Here is a 21,817-nt window from a genome sequence, read left to right on the forward strand (position 1 = left end):
CTATACTGTCAGGTCTAAAATGAAAACTTTTGAATCCCCCCAGGACACGCACTGTGCGCTGTGAGAATTCGTTGCTTTCTGAGCTATTGTCGAATTTACAATAGATATCGCTCATGTAATGTAAGAAGTAAGTGAAATCATTGGCATTGTACTATACCTATATTTCTCTACCGTATCTGAGCATCATGAATCATGGTATGTGTTAAAGGGGCCCACTGAGACTCTTTCGCCTGGAGCCCATGGAAACCTGGAGCCGGCCCTGGTGTGCCCATGTTCCCCCTTGAATACATGTGTATTGCTGTAATGCGTTATAATGTTTGTGTATTTAACAATTTGCATTGTTATGTGATGAGGTTGTGATCTGCCAGCAGCAGGGAGTTAATAGGAAGAGATAGGGTTAACAGTTGGGACTAGCCCAAAATGGGAGAGGCTAGGTGAGGAGACAGCGGAGAGTTTCCTGTCAGGAGGTCAGACGGGGACGAGTCTTCAGTAGTAGCAGACCTCAGGTCTGGCTAAGTGTTATGATCTGCAACATGAACTAAGGAAAGAAAGGGGAAAGCTGTCCCTACAGTCCCTACAATGTAGCGGGCTGCCTGTTCCTTGCGAACGGACCCGACTAAGTCCTCGGCTAGTCTGAATGAAGACCTATATAATAAAGGAAGGAGTCCCTAAAAGAACTAAGGACTGGAAGAAAAATGGGACACCTCCTGAACAGAGAAAGTTGTTGCAGAACACAAAAAGACAAACTGACTAAAAAGGTACTAGAGGTCCCAGAAGGACCAAGCGAATTGACAGAGATAGGCACCGAAGCACCTGGCTAGCGAAACAGTCAACACTGAAGTCAAGCACAGCCAAAAGAGCGGAGCTGGAATATAAAGGCAGATAGTCACGTGACCGCAAAACACAAGATGGAAAAAACAAACAGGAGGGTTCTAACACTAAGTAGCAGAACCACATGAAGTGGGTGCTCACGGTACCGTGGAACTGCAAGTGGCTCATTATATCGGGAGGGAGACAAAGGAGCCAGATAGTAAGACCCTGTAGAGAAAAGAAACCTGACAGAAAAGTGAGTAGCAGTCTGGATAGAAATATTGAGAAAGAAGAGGATGAAATATCGGGGCCTGGGGCAGGAAGCCTAGCGGGACGGTATGAAGTTATCTATCAGAAAGGTAATGGAACAAAATGGGAAGGTGATGCGAGACGAAGAGAAAATTCCCTGCGTGGTAGTCCAGAGGCGTCAGTAGGAAAGGAAGTTGAGTAGCCACCATATTGGCACAGAAATTTTCCTATGGAAAAAGGATGTGGAACCGCGGGTTACAGTATAGGACAAACAATATAGCACATCAAATAAAGCTCAGCCCCTATATCCTCATGAGGAGACCCAAAGAGCCTGATGAGATTATAGGGGCTAAGCTTTATTTGCTGTGCTATATTTTTCGCATGTAACTAAGATACCATTTATTTATTCTCTGCATTACATTCCATTTTTATGTGTTTTTAATACTGTTATATATTCAATAAAGATTTATATTATATTTTACTTATGCAGGAGTTAGTTTCTCATTGGTTCTTCTACTTGGCTTTTGGAATTCCCATATAAAATTTCCCCTCTTTTTGGGGTTATATCTGCTGTATATAGTTCTTACCAAGTTATTCTTCAGTAAAAATATGTTTATTCGTGAACTCTGTAACATCTGATCTTGGCCGTCCGAATACATCGGCACCATGTTGTCTGCAAGGGCGTATCGCCAGCACAGCTAAGGTCCTCGCACCCAGCCGGAACCCCCACCTTCATGTAACGTGCTGGGACGTAAGAAACGAGTACCTCGCCCAAACCTACCTCCCTGTGCCACGTTACAGTAATAAAATACTTTCAATGTTTGCTCAAGATTAACAAAACATTGAAAGTGAAAGAATACCTGGAGTATAAAAGAGACCTGTATGTTGTAATACAAATTGTATTGGGGAAGAACCATCTGCCTTGTAAGTAGTGTATATTCTAATGAAATGTTCACAATGAGAGCTTATTAGATTATTTTTCTGTGCTACTTTTTCTTCATCGCTTTCCTCCTCTTTTTCCATCGGACAGTCTCTCTATTCTGTATGAAGATTTTTTTTATTATAACAAAAGTATTCCAAAAGGAGAAAGAAAACGCATATCCTTAATCATTGTGATTAAGAACATGCGTCCGAAACGTGTTTGCCTTGAATTTTAATATATTTTTAGTGGTGGTGGTGCATGCAGTTTTCTTTTTCATTTTTAAATATTTTTGTTATAATAAAATTTTGGATTCATATGGAAGTGTCACGGGCTTACCACAACAGAGAGGGGCCAGAAGACCGTGGCGTCTGATTTGACATTCTCCTGCACTGATTAGAAGCAATTCACTATCATAATAAATAGTGCAGGTTTGTGCTAGCATTGCAGGGGTTAGTCTGTTCAGTTCAGAATCTCTGGAGCTTTCCTGCTTTGATGATCTCAGCTGTTCAGTTTATTGCATTTTTTAGGTTTGAATTGTGATCTTCTTACACTTGTTTTTCATTATGCCCTTTACTGTATAGGTTAAATGACGCGCCCCCTGGGGCCGTGGGGTACTCAGTAGCCGGGCCCGTCCTTTTTGTGGTAGTCACGGTGGCAGTGACCCGGTCCGTGACCCCGGGCGGTGAAATAAAGAAAAGGGAAAGGGGAATAAAGTTTTTGGGATAATGTTTGTGACGCCACCCGTAGCATGTGGCTATATGGGGCCGCCTCTGCGGTGCAGATCCACTGGAGCTTATGGTGACGCAGCAGAGTTGGTTCAGCGCTCCACAGGCAGAGCTAAGCTCCAGGGCAGGATATGGTGATTTTAAGAGGTAGATGTTGTCGATGCAGTGTAGTGCAGGGCAGGTGACACAGTAATGAGTCAAGGACACAGTGGGGTGCAGTCTTCAGGCTTTATTCATAGTTCTTAGGCAGTTCCAGGTTACCGCTGCAGCCGGTTGTAACCGCCACATCGTCCTGTGTCCTCCGGGGAAAAGGATCCAGCAAACTCTGAAGTATCTCAGGAGCACTTGGACGGGACCCGGTTCTGTGTACCTCTCCAGGTCGTCTCACTGCTCTGGCTCTCGCCCTCCTGCCCTGCGCCTCACACCCAGTGTCCCAAGCCAGTGCCCACGGGCCTTGTCGGGCGACGTCCTCTCTGTCCCCTTGGTCCTCTAAGACCACCTTTTCTGAGATTAGGTGGGGAGTGTGGCTGCAGCACCTGAAATGCTGCAGCCTCCGGTTTGCTAGCTGAGACCTAAAGTACTCCACTAGGTTGGGGCCGGTCCCCTACTGCGGCCTGATCCCTCCACGTCAGTGTGAATTCGGGCGCACGGGTGGCGTCCTGCACTCGCCGCGCCCCTGGAATTCCTTCTGTGTTCATTCTTTTAGCGCCCTATAGACCACTTTTTTATTTAATTTGGACCCCTGGAATCCCTTCTGTCTTTCTGGAGCCTTTCCTACTCCTGCAGTCTTCTCTCCTCACTTTCCTCCTGGGCCTCCCTGACTGGGCCCGACTCCTCTCTCAACTCCTTCGTTGCTCCCCTGAGCAGAGCTCCTCCTAACCTCCCAACTCCAACTAACTCCTTCTAGAACTTTCTAGCCTTCTTTTTATACTCTTCCTTTCAGTGCTCCACTGATCTACCTCCTCCACCCACACCCACTACATGGTTCCCTCTCTGTTGGTTCCCCCTCTTCCAGCCAGGGACAGGACTCAGCAGTGACCAAGTGTATCTTGCCCCGCCTGCTGGTCTGGAGTGGTGTAATGTTGGATGTAGGTGCATGGGTCCCGTGTAGTGCTCCCTCCTTACATGAGAGGGGGGTACCACACCTCTGGTTGAGATGTAGTACCTCTGTGGCAACTGGACCCGCAGGGGTGCCACATTAAAAAATGTAATATTTTAACAAATCAGACTTTTACAAACTCGGCAATACAAAATATAATTAGTTTTTTTTTGGGGGGGGGCGGGGGTTTTTGTCTGCTTTTTATATATTTTTTTTATTCACTGTGATCCTGCAAAATAGTAACGACAAGCTGGGCTTTTGAGGTGCACCAAGATGGAGGCTACAGAAGACTTCAGAAGACTTCCATTGGCAGTCAACCTATGTGGAACGGACTCCCAATGCACCTAATGTACAGTATCAGTAAAAAGTTTGGACACACCTGTTCAAGCAATGTTTTTTCTTGTTTTTATTGGAATGTGCACATTGTAGATTCTGTCTGAAGGCAGAAGAACCTTGAGGAAACACATATAGAAACAAGTAGAGAAGCAAACAAGAATATTTGTTAAACCTCAGATTATTCAAAGTACCCATATATTACCTTGGTGACAGCTTTACACTCATCGGCATTCTTTCAAGCAGCTTCATCATGTAGTCATCTGGATGGCTTCTAACAGCTTTGAAGGCATTGTCAAAGGTGCTGTGCATTTGTTGGCTGTTTTGTCTTCACTTTGCAGTCCAAGCCATCCCCAAACTATCTCAATTGTCTTGCGGTTGGGTAATTGAAGAGGCTGTGTCACTTGACATCTCCATCCCATGGTCCTTACATAGCCTGGAAGCGTGTTTTGGGTCATTGTTCTATTGCAACACAAATAATGGACCCACTAAATGCAGACCGGAAAGGATGGCATGTCATTGCATAATGCTGTGGTTGCCATGCTGGGTAAATGGGCTTTGTATTTGGAATAAATCACCAATAGTGTCAACAGCAAAGCACTCCTCCACCATCACACCTCTTCCTCCCCCTCCATGCTTCATGGTGGTACCAAACATGTAGAAACCATCCGTTTACCTTTTCTGTGTTTGACAAAGATATGGAGGTTGTTACCAAAAATCTCAAATTTTGACTCATCAGACCACAGATTTCCACTGATGTTATGTCCAGTCCTTGTGTTGCTTGGCCCAAACAAGTCTCTTGTTTGCAGTCCTCAGTAGTGGATCTTTTGCAGCACTTCAACCATAAAGGCCAGCTTTTTGCAGTCTACTCTGGACAGTTGATGTAAAGATGCATCTGCTACTTGATATTTGAGTGGTTATTTTGCAGTTTCTGAGGCTGGTAACTCTGATGAACTTATCCTCTGCTGCAGAGATAATTTTTGCTCTTCTTCTCCTGGGCCAACATGTGAGCCAGTTTTATCATACTGATTGATTTCTCCACTGCATTTGAGGATACCTTCAAGGTTCTAGCACTTTTCTAGATTGACACCTTCATATCTTAAAGTAATGAATGGACTGTTGTTTCTCTTTACTTAGTTGAGTGGTTCTTGCTTTATTCTGGTTTAGAACATTTGTTGAGTAAGACTTGGCACTGTATGGAACTGTCTACCAAAACTGTCTCTGCAAAACACACTGTGAAGCTAGTCACTACTCAAGGACAAACCGCAAGGCTGGGTAGTCAAGAGGTCTGGGGTCAAATACCAAAATGACTCGTTATAAACAAACGGGTAAGGCAAAGGCGTAGTCAAGTCACAGTCTGAGGTCTTACTTCTGGAAAGGTAGAGGATTAAGACAAAAGGGCAAAGCAAACAGATGGCCAAAAGCAAGGTCCAAGGTTGGGCAACAAAAATCAAATACAGGAACACAGAGAACAGAGCAAGTGCACACCATTTGAGCTAAGTTGCAACTGGCATAGATCAGAAACTAACAACCAGATAAATGGCCTGGGAATCATTCCGAACAGGAGACACCTGTATGAAACCCAGCATGCCCCGGTCCTGATTGGGTGACTGGACTGTCACTCACCACACTGACAGCCCAGCACATCCATGTCTCAGATTGGATGTCTGAGCTGCTGTCATGATACTAACAGCTCAGTACACCCCTGCCCCAGATTGGATGGCTGAGCTGCCACTCACCACACTGAATGGAGGAATCGTGACACACACTTGAAGTCGCAAGCATTTTTTGAAGGATGATGATTCCACAAATAAAGTCTTAACGAGGCATAAGTATTCATGTGGAAGCCATTCCAGGTGACACCTAATGAAGTTGCTTGAGAGAATGCCAAAAGGGTGTAAAGCTGTCAAATTAAAAGAGGGGTACTATGAAGAATCTAAGCGTTAACACATATTCTGGTTTGCTTCACATGTATTTCTTTACTTCTTGTTTCTATACGTGTTCCCTTGTAGTTTTACTATCTTCAGTCTGAATCTACAATGTGTACGCTTCAATAAAAACAAGGAAAACCATTGCATGAACAGGTGTGTCCAAACTTTTGACCGGTACTGTACAACATACTGGTTGGGAACTGGTTAATGTAGATTGGTGTCTTACCACTTTTGCTATCTTTCTGCATCTGTGGCTGATGCTTTGCCTGTCTAGGATGGTAGATTTTGAGAAGAACACAGGTGTATGGTAAAATAATGGAGCGACAGCAAATATACTTGCTATTTTATATAACTATTTCAATATTCCATAGACAAAGTGAAAGGAATACTTAGAAAACCGAAGCCATGCCATGCCAGGTAAGTGTAGATGGCAGAGTTTCTACAGGTCTACTCTACATTACTATACAGCAAATATTATCAACTTGCATGAGTACATAAAGTAAAAAAAATTATATAAGTTAGTATGTACTCTAGATCAGTGTTCCTCAAGTCCAGTCCTCAAGGCCGACCAACAGGTCATGTTTTCAGGATTTCCTTACTATTACACAGGTGATGGAATTATTGCCTGTTCAGGTGATGTAATTATCACCTGGGTAATACTAGGGAAATCCTGAAAACATGACCTGTTGGTGGGCCTTGAGGACTGGAGTTGGGGAACCCTGCTCTAGATTACAGAATTACGTCATATAGTCATGCACCAAGAATTTAGGGATCATATAAAGATGAAGTACACAAAAAAAAAAAAGAGAGAAGGTTTAATTTAACAACAATATAATTTTATTGAGATATAAGTTGAAACATATATTAAAACAGATAAGCCAAAAGGGTGGCACCACATGCCAGCGATAGAAAACAAGAATTTAATATAAACATATACCTAATAATACCCAAATTATGAATAGACCATACCAAGATCATAAATAATTATACTGCAGCAGTTGCAAATAATCTTAAGAGCATCTATCGTGTCCAATAACCCACAACCTATGCAGCGCTCACAATTCCCTAACAAAGCATAAATAAGGGAAAAAACAAAATGACATAACGTAAATGACGTGCCCCCTGGGCCTGTGTGCTGCTGTGCAGGGGGATACCCGGAGCCGGATCGCTGGGGGTTGTAGTTCTCCGTGGCGGTGACCCGGTCCGTGCCCAGGGCGGTCAAACCAGTGGCAGTCTATTGGTATTCTAATTGTCCGACTACGCCACCCGTGGATTGCGGTCAGTGGGGACCGCCGCTGCGCTGCAGACCGCTGAGGCTGATGATGTTTGCGCAGCTGAGTATGGGATAACTCCCCACGGGAGGAGTATTGCCTCAGGGCAGCTAATGTGAGAGATGATGGGAGTGATGGTGTGAGGGTCCCAGTGCTAATGGTGCTGGTGCGGCAAGGAATCACAGAGACGTGTGGTGCAGTTCAGGGTCTTTACTGATGGTACAAGGCAGACCCTCCCGGGAGTACTGGCTAGTATAAGGGGCCTGGTCAGTCTGCAAGCAAGCAGGAGTTCCCCTGGCCAGGTGGAGTTGTAGGCCTCCCTGTTAATCTGCACTCTTCCTGGCTACGTTGCTGTCAGCGGTTACAAGTAGCCCACGTCCCTGAGTATACCGTGTGGTGCTCACCCGTATGGCTGGTGACTTGGGGCCTTCTGTTAGCCTCCGCTCCTGGATGGCGGTGCTGGTCCCTTCTTTGTGACTGAGCCTCCGGGCTTCTATGGCCAGAGGACCTGGAATCCCCTGCCGGCTGGTTTCTGCTGCTGGGTATATATATCAGTCCCCACAGCCTCGGACTCCTGTGTCCGGTTTTAGTGTCTTCGTCCAGGGCGAGCTATATCTCTGCTCAGCTCCAGCCCCTGGTCCTCAGCTACTGCTCCTACAGAGCTCCTGATGTATCCTTCCCTGCGTCTGCTGCTCTCCAGACCAGACTGCGTCTCTGTCTGGGGCTTCACTCTCTAATCCCGCCCCAGACCCAGTTTATAAGGGCAGATTCCTCCCCTCCCAGGTCTGGGTGGGCCGTGTTGCATGTTTAGGGATCCTGACCAGAGAAACCTCCCACTTGCTCTCAGACATAATATCTCTATCACTGCGGCAACCAGAACCCTGGGGTGCCGCATGAACACAAAGGTTATACCTGTGCTGGAATATGGTGCCAAATCCTCGACGCGCGTTTCGGTGCTACAGCCTTCTTCTGGGGGAAATTATATTTTTGTTAAATTAAAACTTCTCTATTTTTTGTGCACTTCATCTTTATATGATCTCTACAGTACTATAGTATTATCATAAGTATAATGTTTGAATAACAAAAATCAATTGCAAAACTTGCCACCATTCACTTTTGCATTCTAGTTGGAGCATCGCACATGCATCTGAATGTGCATGAGGCTTCCTAATTGTGCCTATAGAAATTATGGCCAAAGAATCTCTATAACTGCCGTACACAGTTCATAACTTGTAATGTTTGAAATTACCCTTAAATAATGTTTGACTTTAATAAAATCCCTGAAAACAGAACAGAAATATCACAAGTTATGAAAAAACTAAATTTGCTTTGTATTGATATAATTATGATTCAAATTAGATGCTGGGAATCCAATTAATAATTGCCTATGTGCCTGTTTTGTCTTTTTTTACACTTTTTTTTGGTGTTTTGGACCTTTTTTTTTTATTTGCACCAAATTCACCTTTCGACTTTTCAAGAGTTGCAGTTTGTAGTAAATTCACTCCAGTCCTATCCTGAAGTGATTGCATTTTTGCCAGGAAATTTTACGTCATTTTATTCTTCAAAATGAGTGACTTCTTGCGCTAACAAAGTTGTAAATTTAGTTAAAGACATAAAAAGAGCAGTTTTGACAAAATTCTTGACCACGTGCACCATTTTAATAAATTTGGGCGCCAAAAAAAAAAATAATGCCAGCGAATACCACATGTAACTTAAAAAAGAGGCAAATGATGAACCGGGCCCCAAATTTCTTTAATAAAAATGACATTTTCAATCACCTAAGGAGGACGAGAAAAATTGCTTCTAGCAATTGATTCTAGTAATGGATTTATATTGTTTTTTTTTTTAAAGGGACCTTTACCACAACCAGGCGATTTGATTGAATTTGACTACTTTTATTATCATCATTGGGGAGTATGTGTTGGAGACGGGAAAGTAGTTCATTTAACAGGTAAGATAGCATGATGTTTAAGTGATTATAGCCATCGTATAGAAATAAAGTATACCAACTATATTCCACTGTGATCGGTGGCGTAATTTAAGCTCATGGACTCCAGTGCAAAATTTCCATCCCCTAATTATTACAAGTCTTTAATAGTATTGGTCTTTTCATATAGGCCAAAGGGATATTTTTGGCCCCTTGACCTCCAGGGCCCGGGTGCAATTGCAGCCCCTGCACCAATTGCAGTTATGCCCCTAACTGATCTTTTATCAACACATTACACTCTGATTACCAAGAATACATTTAGTTATTCAGTGAAACAGTATACAGTCATGGCCAAAAGTATTGAGAATGAGACAAATAGTAATTTTTCCAAAGTTTACCGCTTCATTTTTTGTAATGGCAATTTGCATATACTCCTGAATGTCAAAGAGTGATCAGCTTAACAGCAATTACTGTACTTGCAAAGTCAATATTTGCCCAGAAAATGAAACTTAACCCCCAAAACACATTTCAACATCATTGCAGTCCTGCCTTAAAAGGAGCAGCTAACATCATTTTAGTGATTGATCCATTAACACAGGTGTGGGTGTTGATGAGGACAGGGCTGGCGATCAATCAGTCATGATTAAGTAAGAATGACATCACTGGACACTTTAAAAGGAGGCTGGTTCTTGGTATCATTGTTTCTCTTCAGTTAACCATGGTTATCTCTAAAGAAACACGTGCAGCCATCATTGCACTGCACAAAAATGGCCTAACAGGGAAGAGTATCGCAGCTACAAAGATTGGACCTCAGTCAACAATCTATCGCATCATCAAGAACTTCAAGGAGAGAGCTTCCATTGTTGTCAAAAAGGCTCCAGGGCGCCCAAGAAAGACCAGCAAGCGCCAGGACCGTATCTTAAAACTGTTTCAGCTGCGGGATCGGACTACCAGCAGTGCCGAGCTTGCTCAGGAATGGCAGCAGGCTGGTGTGAGTGCTTCTGCACGCACTGTGAGGCGGAGACTCTTTGAGCAAGGGCTGGTTTCAAGGAGGGCAGCAAAGAAGCCACTTCTCTCCAGAAAAAACATCAGGGACCGACTGATATTCTGCAAAAGGTACAGGGAGTGGACTGCTGAGGACTGGGGCAAAGTCATTTTCTCTGATGAATCCCCTTTTCGATTGTTTGGGACATCTGGAAAACAGCTTATTCGGAGAAGAAGAGGTGAGCGCTACCACCAGTCTTGTCTCATGCCAACTGTAAAGCATCCTGAAACCATTCATGTGTGGGGTTGCTTCTCAGCCAAGGGAATCGGCTCACTCACTGTCTTGCCTAAAAACACAGCCATGAATAAAGAATGGTACCAGAATGTCCTCCAAGAGCAACTTCTCCCAACCGTCCAAGAGCAGTTTGGCGCCCAACAATGCCTTTTCCAGCATGATGGAGCACCTTGCCATAAAGCAAATGGCTCATGGAACAAAACATAGAGATTTTGGGTCCATAGCCTGGAAACTCCCCAGATCTTAATCCCATTGAGAACTTGTGGTCAATCATCAAGAGACGGGTGGACAAACAAAAACCAACAAATTCTGGCAAAATGCAAGCATTGATTATGCAAGAATGGACTGCTATCAGTCAGGATTTGGTCCAAAAGTTGATTGAGAGCATGCCAGGGAGAATTACAGAGGTCTTGAAGAAGAGGGGGCAACACTGCAAATATTGACTTGCTGCATTAACTCATTCTAACTGTCAATATAACCTATTGGTACTCATAATATGATTGCAATTATATTTCTGTATGTGATATAAACATCAGACAAACACTAATAAAAACCAGAGGCCAGCAGATCATGTGAAAATATAATTTTGGTGTCATTCTCAAAACTTTTGGCCATGACTGTACTAACCCTTATCCCTTTCCATTACATATAATGAGTGGGAAGTCCTTAATGCACATTACAATACATTTATCACATTGCTTTAATACGTCACTTTGTCGAGTAATGTAGTAGTAACTGCTGCTGCAAGCAATAACAGCAAATCACCATGAACTGCCGGAGGACCAATCACAGTAATACGGACCTGGAAATCACTGTGATTGATCAATGCTAACTGACGGGCAAACACAGAGCAAAGGCACACTAGCACAGCACATACATCAGGTGAATTCACACTTGCACAGCGCACACATCAGGCAAGTCATACTAGCCCAGCACACACATCAAAGATGGCTAAAACAGCAAAATGGATTTCTACAAGAATGAAAAGAATTTAATTAAAAAAAAACAAGATATATAAATAAATAATATTTTTTATGATATTTTTGTGCTTCCTTGATGGAGTAATTGGGGTTCACAGAATGAATCCACCCAGTGGAAAAAAATGTCTATATACAGTCATAGCTAAAAGTGTTGGTACCATTGAAATTGGTTCCAAACAATGAGACAATTGTCTCTTCAGACAGGAAGAAGACTAGAACTCTAGTGCCACCTATTGCAAGTAGCGATCCTAAAAGTCAATATCGACATTCTAATGAGCCTTGCAATATGACATAGGATAAAAGCCAAAACAAAAATCACAATTTGCAGACACGGTGTTTGCAGGTACTACCCCTCGTCAGTGCAAAGTGTGAGATCTGGTTTGGCTGGGTGAGAGGCCTCTGTCCGTGATCCAAGGGGTAACGTTTTTCCTTGTGGAGAGTGAGAAGTCAAGCCTGACATGCCAAGGTGAGGAGACTTTTAAGCCGCAATGCTCCTCTAAGAAATAAGCAAATTGAAGAGGAGGAAGAGGACTAGAACTCTAAGCATTTCTCCCAGAAAATTATTGCAATTACACATGTTTTGTTATACGCATGTTTATTTCCTTTGTGTGTATAGGAACAACACAAAAAAAGTGAGAAAAAGGGCAAATTGGACATCATTTCACACAAAACCCCAAAAAGGGCCTGACAAAATTGTTGTCCTCTTTCTAAAATTGGGGGTAAACAACTTTGTTTAAAGCATCTGATGCTCGCTCAAACTCCGCTTTCTCTCAGATAACTCTCTCCTCAGCCCTCTACAATCTGGTTTCCGCTCTTTACATTCTACTGAAACTGCCCTCACTAAAGTCTCTAATGATCTACTAACAGCCAAATCCAAAGGTCACTGCTCCCTGCTGATTCTCCGGATCTCTCTGCAGCATTTGACACTGTGGATCACCAGCTCCTCCTCACTATGCTCCGCTCTATAGGCCTCAAGGAAACCGTTCTCTCCTGGTTCTCCTCCTACCTCTCTGACCACTCCTTCACTGTATCTTTTAGCGGCTCCTCTTCCCCTCCTCATCCCCTTACTATCGGGGTTACGCAGGGCTCAGTCCTAGGCCCCCTCCTCTTCTCTCTATACACTGCCCCTATTGGACAAACAATCAGCAGATTTGGGTTCCAGTATCATCTCTATGCTGACGACACCCAATTATACACTTCTTCCCCTGACATCCACCTACCCTAATACAAAACACCAAGGATTGTTTGTCTGCTGCCTCTAACATCATGTCCTCCCTCTATCTTAAACTGAATCTCTCCAAAACTGAACTTCTTGTGTTTCCCCCCTCTACTAACCTAACTCTACCTAACATCAAAATTACCTTGGAGGGTTCAACCATAACTCCCAAGCAGCACGCCCGCTGCCTTGGGGTCATATTCGACACTAACCTTTCCTTTACTCCCTATATCCGATCACTCACTGGCTCTTGTCACCTGCATCTTAAAAACATCTCCAGAATCCGATCTTATCTCACTTTTGAAACTGCTAAAACTCTTACTGTCGCTCTTGTTCACTCTCGTCTGGACTACTGCAACTCTCTTCTGATTGGTCTCCCTCTTACCAAAATTTCCCCTCTCCAATCTGTCCTGAATGCGGCAGCCAGGGTCGTATTTCTGTCCAGCCGCTTCACCGATGCCTCCACCTTGTGCCATTCATTACACTGGTTACCCATTTGCTACAGGGTCCAATATAAACTCATTGCTCTCACCCACAAAGCTCTCCACAGTTCTGCACCACCTTATATCTCCTCTCTCATCTCAGTCTATCGTCCTACACGTGCCCTCCGTTCCACAAATGACCTAAGATTAACATCCCCCATAATCCGAACCTCGCACCTCCGTCTCCAAGACTTCTCTCGTGCTGCGCCAATTCTCTGGAATGCTCTACCCCAGACGATCCGATTGATGCCTAGCCCCGATGTCTTCAAGTGCGCTTTAAAAACCCATCTCTTTAAACAAGCCTACCACCTCAAATACCCAGTAAACTAACTTTCCCCTGTTCCCTCCTAAATACTATTCAGAATCTGCTCCCTACTGTTCATCTGTCTCTACACCCTCCATGCACACGATAACTGCACTCGGTAATTGAGTATTGCACTTGAACATACAGGCTGATGACCGGATCATACAGCTTTATATGATAATCCTGACTTATTATAATTGCCAGACCTGAAATAACAAGCACTTTCCACCTATTGTGTCCCCCCATTTCCTTGTAGAATGTAAGCTTGCGAGCAGGGACCTCACTCCTGATGTAACTGTTTAAACTGTCTCACCTTGTATTGAATTTATTGTTTGTACATGTCCCCGCTCAATTGTAAAGTGCTGCGGAATATGTTGGCGCTATATAAATAAAAATTATTATTATTATTACCTGTGGCAAGTAACAGGTGAGGGCAAAATGAAAATCACACCTGAAACCAGATAAAAAGGGGAGAAGTTGAAAACCGAACGATGCCTACAAAGAAAAGAACACAGCATGTACAGTCAAATATGTTGGAGGTTCAAAGATGTTTTGGGGATGTTTTGCTGCTTCTGGCACTAGGTCCCTTGACTGTGTGCAAGGTATCATGAAATCTGAAGATTACCAAAGGATTTTGGGTGGCAATGTAGTGCCCAGTGTCAGAAAGCTGGGTTTGTGTCCTAAGTCATGGGTCTTCCAGCAGGACAATGACCCCAAACATACTTCAAGAATTCCCCAGAAAGGGATGGAAACAAAGTGCTGGAGAGTTCCGAAGTGGCCAGCAATGAGTCAGAATCTAAATCCCATTGGACACCTGTGGAGAGATCTTAAAGTTGCTGTTGGGAGAAGATACCTTCACATATGAGAGACCTGGAGCAGTTTGCAAAAGAAGAGGGGTCCAAAATTCCAGTTGAGAGGTGTAAGAAGGTTATTAATGGTTATAGGAAGCGATTGATTGCAGTTATTTATTCCAAAGGGTGTGTAACCAAATATTAAGCTGAGGGTGCCAACAATTTTGTCCAACTCATTTTTTTTTTTTTTTGGGGAAATGATGTCCAATTTGCCTTTTTTATCTGTCTTTTCTGTGTTATTCCAATACACACAAAGGAAATAAACGTGTAATTGCAATAATTTTCTGGGAGAAATACCGTACTTCATTTTTCTGGAACAATTTCAAGGGTGCCAACACTTTCGGCCATGACAGTAGAGGATGAAATGTGCTGTCTTTCGTTGGACTTATATCATAGGTCCAGTGACTAGCATTTCCTTATTAACACAAGACACTGTGCGAAAAAAAAAAAAGATCTAAAAAAGGATATTAAAAACAACTTACAGAAGTCCCTCATGGGAGGAGGGAGAACAACACAGTACAATTATACACAGATGGTAGTGTAAAAGACTAATGTGTTTTTTTTGGTTTTTTTTTTTAATAAGGAAGGAGCAAAGCTAATATTAAGGCCAATTGGATTTAAAGTATGTAAAGTGAGAACCACTTAGTCTCTTTTTGGCTTCAAAAGTATACTAAATGTTAATTAATATGGCAATAATGCATAAGTTATAGTAATTTGGTATACAAACTAGCAATCAATTATATGCAAATAAGAACACAAAGTGCAAGAGCTTCATTATAATGTATTAAATTATGTTGGCCACATTGTGTCAAATAGTAAGAAAATAAATATGTCTAAGGGAAAGACACACAATGATATCCTGTATATGCCATCTCCAATTAATATAACAACAATATGTAGGTTATAGTCATATGGTGTATAGTCTAGTGATCAACAACATGAAAGTGAAAACAGAAAGTGGTAATGCTACACCATGATATATCAGATCATGCCAGCAAAGGTCAGAGATGATCCAACCCATTATGTGCCTTTAGTTCTGCCGCTGATCACAACTCGTGTTTTGCATATATTGTTTCCTCAGGGAGTGTAGTTATAGTTTTTCCTAAAGCATCTTAAATATTACGCCAGTCCGATCATATGATTGGCACCGAGCCAACTTTGAGGATTTCTGTTGCCCTTCTACAGTTTGACCACTAGTGGCCGCTATTGTTCACTTTAATATTATGCTGCAGTTTCACTCCTTACCACTGAAGGCGGCTGTTGTGTTCTGCAATTGCCCTTTACCAAGATGGCGGTTTCTGAATCTACAGAATCCATCTTGTTTCCTGTTTGGGCCTACTTAAATCCTCATGGATCTCTCACTCATTGCTTGAGTATTTTGTCTAGCTTTTAGCCTAGTTTCAGTCTCCAGCTCTTGAACATTCTTACCCAGACTGTTCTATTCATCTATGGATTGTTTCCTACAACTCCTTGCTATCTCCAAGAACTTTTACTATTGCTTGCTGTTCCTGCTTGTGCTCCTTCGGCCACTGGTTTCCAGCAGTACTATACCAGTATCGCAACACAACTATAACGCCGATAGTATTATGTGAATGCTTGGCCCCTTCAACCCGCTCATATTTCCCGTTAGTCAAGGTGGGCTGCACATGTCCAGGGCAAGGATTTGTCATAGCACATATCGGGAATGCAAGTCCGACATCATGAAAACAGCACGGCAGAGGAGAGCGAGACAGAATAAAGACACACCAACTGCCAGGATACTCTAAAATTAATATTATTAGGGCAGCTACAGACGACCGTATATTCTCTCATCCGAGTGAATTGGGTCAATTATGCAAATTACACTTTTATCAAACTCTGATCATCGTTTGATCAGAGCGTGATCTTAGTAAGTGGCTCTTAATGAATGCCCCCTCATGTAGACTCGTGTGGTTAATGCTGGTCTTGATGAATCGGGGACGAAGAGTGTGAATACCCTTTGTAAGGCACTGTATTTATTTATTTCTTTGTCGTGTGTATTAGATTTAGGATTTAATTGTTTTGATATGCACATTACAATATGTGGATGCTTGTGGTTTTTACTCAGATCCAAATGGTTTGGGCAGTTTTTCCACATCAATTGGAGCCGAAGCTGTTGTGAAAGAAGATCATTTAATGTTTTTTCCCATTGACTATAAAGTTAATAACAAATATGACAAGAAAGCAGACGCTTACCCACCAGGAAAAATTGTAAATGCAGCACGAATGGAAGTAGGGGAGAAGAGGAGATATCATCTTCTCAAAGCTAACTGTGAACATTTTGTCACTGAACTACGATATGGCATCCCCTTCTGTGAGCAGGTAATTTATTAGTAGTTTACTTCAGTATAAAGTCATAGTGCCCATTTCACCAGTGATTTTAAAAAAATCGCTTTTCTTTTTATGTCCTCTGGTATTCGTTGACATTTTTTGTATCAAAATTTCTCCAAAGAGGGGGATATAGTTCATGAATTTTCCGCAAAATCCTAAATGCTCGTTATTTTTATATTTAACCTTTTATGCTAAATTTTAGCGCAAAAAGTCACAAGTTCCTCTAAAATGATGCAAAATTTCTGCACAAAATTAAGATGGACATAAAATTACAATTGGATTAAATTTGTTCAAAAATGTTGCAACTTTTCAAAAAGTTGTAATTGATGAATCAGCCAAAAAGATATGGAAACACCATTCCCATTTCACCCCAATTCCATCCACTTTGACAACTTTAGTTGGGACTGGCATAAAAGTGGAAAACCCCCAACATTTCGTGGAACAAAGTTTTGCAACATTTCAAGGTGTTTTACGCAATAAAACTGGTGAAAGCTCCTTGATGTATTGGAGCAAAGTCTTTATCTGCATAAAAATAAGAAATCCAACACTACCTTCCTCCATTCCTACACCGCATCTCCTTTATCCCCACCCTTTGTTGAGATGGCTACAGCAGTAATGTTGTGTTGCAGCAACAGGACGACACAGCAGATATTAAATGTAATGGTTTAATATGACTTAGCAACAGTTATGGTTAGGAGAGATGTTGATTGCACACATCCAATTTTGGACTTCCGATCGCATTTTTCTTCTGGAAATAAGCCGCCGTTCGAAGTGTCAGCCGGCGGCTTTCTCATAGACAACACAGGAGCGCTCGGCCAAACGAACGCTCCTGTCTGTGGGAGAGTTGGCTTGATGTGTCGGTCGGAAGCTTCTCAAAGAGAACACAGGAGTACTTGGCCAAACGTGTGTTCCTGCATATGGGAAAGTCGGCTGAGATGGCTGTCGGCCAAATCATCGTTCGGCCTACAACCATCTAATGTGTATGTAATCTGAAATGAACTTAATCGCCCTTAAACAGGATGTTTTCAATGATATATATATATATTAAAGGTCTGGTCTCTGTCCTCCCTACTTGCAGCGTTCTCTCATTTTTAATGAACACTGACATTGTGCTCTCTCTCTGGTTCGTAAATTCGCTTTAGACCCGCAAGGGAGCACAATGTCAGTGCACATTCAAAGCAACATACCATAGTAAGAAGAAAGCTCATGCATCAAAATTGACAACTGGCGCATGCTCCGTAAACTTCGTTCAGGGTGGTGACAGTAGCTGGGGAAGTGACTGCACTGCCGGCCCCCAGATGACTTCATGTTTGAGAATCCCCAGTGCATGCTGGGATATTCAAACTAAACATCATCGGATGTAAAAAAGCAACCAAAAAAAAAACAACAACAGGAAGTTAGAGAGGGAATGGTAGGGATGTTTAAGTGAAGTACATTAAAAAAGTGATTACATTATTAAATTAAATGGATATTTATTATGAAATTCACCTTAGGTTTCAGATGACCCCATTCACAGTGGTTTTATGATTTCATTCTACTACTAATCTGACAGCAACAGTCAGAGAGGACTTGTCACTTGTCATAAATATGTATGTGCAGTAGCACCCCTTTAAGATGGTCTCTATAGGCAAGGTGCTGGTCCTTTACGATGGTCTCTGTAGGCAAGGTGTCTGGTAGTTCTCACCTCACTATGGCAGAGCTTTGAAATCTTGCTGGGAGCTCTATAGAATGCAGAAGGATTTTTGTATTTTGTCAGGGGTTGACTCGGGAACCCCCTGCCTAAGATCCAGGGCCGGCTCCAGGTTTTTCTGGGCCCCGGGCGAAAGAGTCACAGTGGGCCCCTTTAACACATACCAACATTCATGATGCACAGATACGGCGGAGAAATATATATATAGTACACAGGGCCCAGCCTGCCACCTCATGCTTCACATATGCAGACACGCGCACGCACACGCGGTACACAGACATATGTACACACGGTACGCAGATATATGCATGCACACACGGTACGCAGACATATGTACACATGGTACGCAGACATATGCACACACGGTACGCAGACATATGCACGCACACACGGTACGCAGACATATGCACGCACACACGGTACACAGATATGTACACATACAGACATACACACATTTTTACACAAATTCTTAAAGACTTATATAAAACAGACAAATATATATACACAGTCATACACACTGACATTCACATACATGCACACACACAGACCCATTACAAATATTTTTAATATGGGGATTGGGGAAGCCTCACTCACCTGTCCCCGGTCCAGTGTCCTGTCCAGCAGCTCCTCGGGTATGGGGCAGTGCAGTGCCCCCGGCGTGTCACAGACATCATGGCCCCGGACCATCAGAGGGGCCCACTTGCGGCCGGGTCCGGGCTGCTCCCCCCCATCTGTGCAGGACCTCCGCTCTGACGGTGTTTGATTGCCGGCACTCCCCCAAGACATGGCCGCGCGCTGTGCGGTTGTGTCTGCTAGTAATGACGCGGCAGGGGCGACACACAAACACAATTAAAGGTGCAGTGCCGTCGACCCTGTCGCGTCATTACTAGCAGACACAGCCGGACAGCGCGCGGCCATGTCTGGGACTGGGGGAGTGTCGGCAATCAAGCAGCGCCTGCGTCCCTGAACAGGTGCCGAGGAAGCGGCCAGGGCCCCGACAGTGAGTGGGCGGTGGGCCCCGACAGTGGGAGGGCGGTGGGCCCCGACAGTGGGTGGGCGGTGGGCCCCTCTGATTTTCCAGGGCCCCGGCACTTGCCCGGGTACGCCGGGTGCTGACGCCGGCCCTGCTAAGATCCATACTCTATTACAAGAAATGAGATTAAAACAACTTAAAAGGGGTTTTCAACTGTCAAGAAAGTGGACCCCAAACATTCTAAAATACCTAAATAACAAATACAGATGGTACTCAACTTCCCCGGATCCCCGCTGCTGCTCAGGTATTGGTGTTCTGGTTGCAATGGTGACGTTACATCAACAACACGAATCACTGCTGTATCCAATCACTGAGCTCAGTGGCTCATATTGTCTACCTCGGAAAACCTGCAACCTGAAACCAGCCTTCTTCCTATTTCTGAAATCTAAAGTAATCTATTCTTTGTGTCTTCTACCACCATTCAGAATTATGATGTAAAAGTGCATTATGGTCACTAAGAACATATGATATGACATGACAATGTATAAACATGTTTGTGTTTTGTTCCCTATAGGGGGAAGATGCGAAATTTGGAGCATCATTTACAGGGATTTTTACAGCGATAGTTGGGGCGGCTATATTTATTGGAAGACTTATTCGTTTAAATTAGTGAAATGCCTGGACATCAGAGAGACTCAACTTCAGAACATTACAAACCATTTAATTCAATATCCTGTATCAAAACATGGTAGAAACAATGATTGTCCTACAAAGCAAAACAAAAATAAATGAACTCCAATATATTTGTTTTTACTGACATAATTGTAAAATTGTAATTACCAATGGGATAAATGGTCAGAATACTTCTATATAACCTGTCAAATAGACTTCGCGTCCAATCAAGTCCTGCATTGCTCAGAATGGAGATCACAGCAAATACAAGGGAAGCTATTAGCCAAAGCGCAAAGCTCATTAAAAGGAGTTGTCTGGGCTGAAATGAAATTCTGCAGCCACTCTATGTGACTGCAGATTGCCATACTCTAATGATTTCCCTGTATACCCTGTGAGAATGGGAGGTCATCTGTCCTCATGTATGCAATTTACATACTATGGTCATGTGCTTAGTAGTCTCTTAAAGCGCACCTGTCAGCAGGACTGTGCTTAGTAAATTACATACACTGTTAGGTGGGTGCCGTTACACTGAGTAAAATGATACCTTTGTTGATGAAATCCGTCCTGTGGTTCTTTTATAATCTTTATTTTTATTTCTGACATAAAGAGATGCTCGTGTTTCGGGGAGGCCTTTGGGGAGGGTCTTCATCTGGTGCTCTGCTTATGTATTCATATTTCTGCCTTCTGACAGGTCACTGTGCTTTCAGTGACCTGAATACTATTTTAAATATTGCCTGTGTAATTTGTGTGCTACATATGAAATTTACATGCACCAAAACGGCCCCTGCCGCCCGCGCATGCACAGTAGCATCTCTCAGTTGCCGAGAGATGCTACTGCGCACGCGCCATTTTGCTGGAGGAAAAATAAGTTTGTCTACAGCAATATGGCCCCTGCCACGCGTCCTTGTGCAGTAGCATTTCTCGGTTGCCGAGAGATACTACGGTGCATGCGCGGGCGGCAGGGGCCATTTTGGTGCATGTAAATTTCATGTATGGTACACAAATTACACAGGCAGTATTTAAAATAGAAGGCCGGTCATTGAAAGCACAGTGACCTGTCAGAAGGCAGAAATATGAATACATAAGCAGAGCACAAGATAAAGCCCCTTTCCAAAGGGATATCATTATGCCAGAAATGAAAATAAATATTCTAAAAGAACCACAGGACAGATTTCATCAACAAAGGTATCATTTTACTCAGTATAACGGCGCCCACCTGACAGTGTATGTGGTTTATGAAGCACTATCCTGCTGACAGGCGCGCTTTAAGCGTAACCTAAAAACGCATTTCTTTAGATTGGCCTATAGCCTCACCTCACTTATCTAACTATCCCTGTTTTGCCCATACAAAATTTTCTTCAAAATCATGACCTTCGTAGCATCAGTTCACACACCCCCATGTGCTTAATAGCCATCTGTGTCTGTACCGAACACATACTGGCTGGTGACTGGTTCATGCAGAATTATGTGAACACTCCATTTAGTATATTATGGCTTGACCGTACAATATAAGCACATTTTATCATTTACCTTTCGTGTCTACCTATTTCCTCATAGATTGTAAGCTTGTGAGCAGCAGGGCCTCACTCCTCCTGGTATCTAAGTTATATGTTATCCTGTAATGTCTTTATTGTCTGTACAAGTCCCCTCTAAAATTGTAAAGTGCTGCAGAATATGTTGGCGCTATGGAAATAAAAATTATTATTATTATTATTATTAATAATAATTATTAGCACAGCAGACAAATACCCCAC

General features: G+C 43.0%; 1 protein-coding gene across 1 annotated transcript; it reads left to right on the forward strand.

Moving 5' to 3' along the window:
- Positions 1-1,780: 1,780 nt before the first annotated feature.
- On the forward strand, positions 1,781-20,582 carry LOC141174576 (phospholipase A and acyltransferase 3-like). The gene is made up of 5 exons (XM_073659513.1): positions 1,781-1,983; positions 6,441-6,486; positions 9,192-9,291; positions 16,466-16,719; positions 19,966-20,582. The coding sequence occupies exons 2-5, from the start codon at positions 6,475-6,477 to the stop codon at positions 20,059-20,061; spliced, it is 462 nt and encodes a 153-aa protein (XP_073515614.1). The 5' UTR covers positions 1,781-1,983; positions 6,441-6,474; the 3' UTR covers positions 20,062-20,582.
- The last annotated feature ends 1,235 nt before the right edge of the window (positions 20,583-21,817 follow it).

The sequence above is a fragment of the Phyllobates terribilis genome, unplaced genomic scaffold (assembly GCF_046119375.1).
Source record: "Phyllobates terribilis strain yellow unplaced genomic scaffold, ASM4611937v1 Scaffold_13__5_contigs__length_258822181, whole genome shotgun sequence".
NCBI lineage: Eukaryota > Metazoa > Chordata > Amphibia > Anura > Dendrobatidae > Phyllobates > Phyllobates terribilis.

Coding starts and splice junctions, on each gene's coding strand:
- LOC141174576 (XM_073659513.1), top strand. Junction 9,292..16,465: donor GAAAGTAGTTCATTTAACAG/GTAAGATAGCAT, acceptor GTTTTTACTCAG/ATCCAAATGGTTTGGGCAGT. Junction 16,720..19,965: donor GCATCCCCTTCTGTGAGCAG/GTAATTTATTAG, acceptor TGTTCCCTATAG/GGGGAAGATGCGAAATTTGG.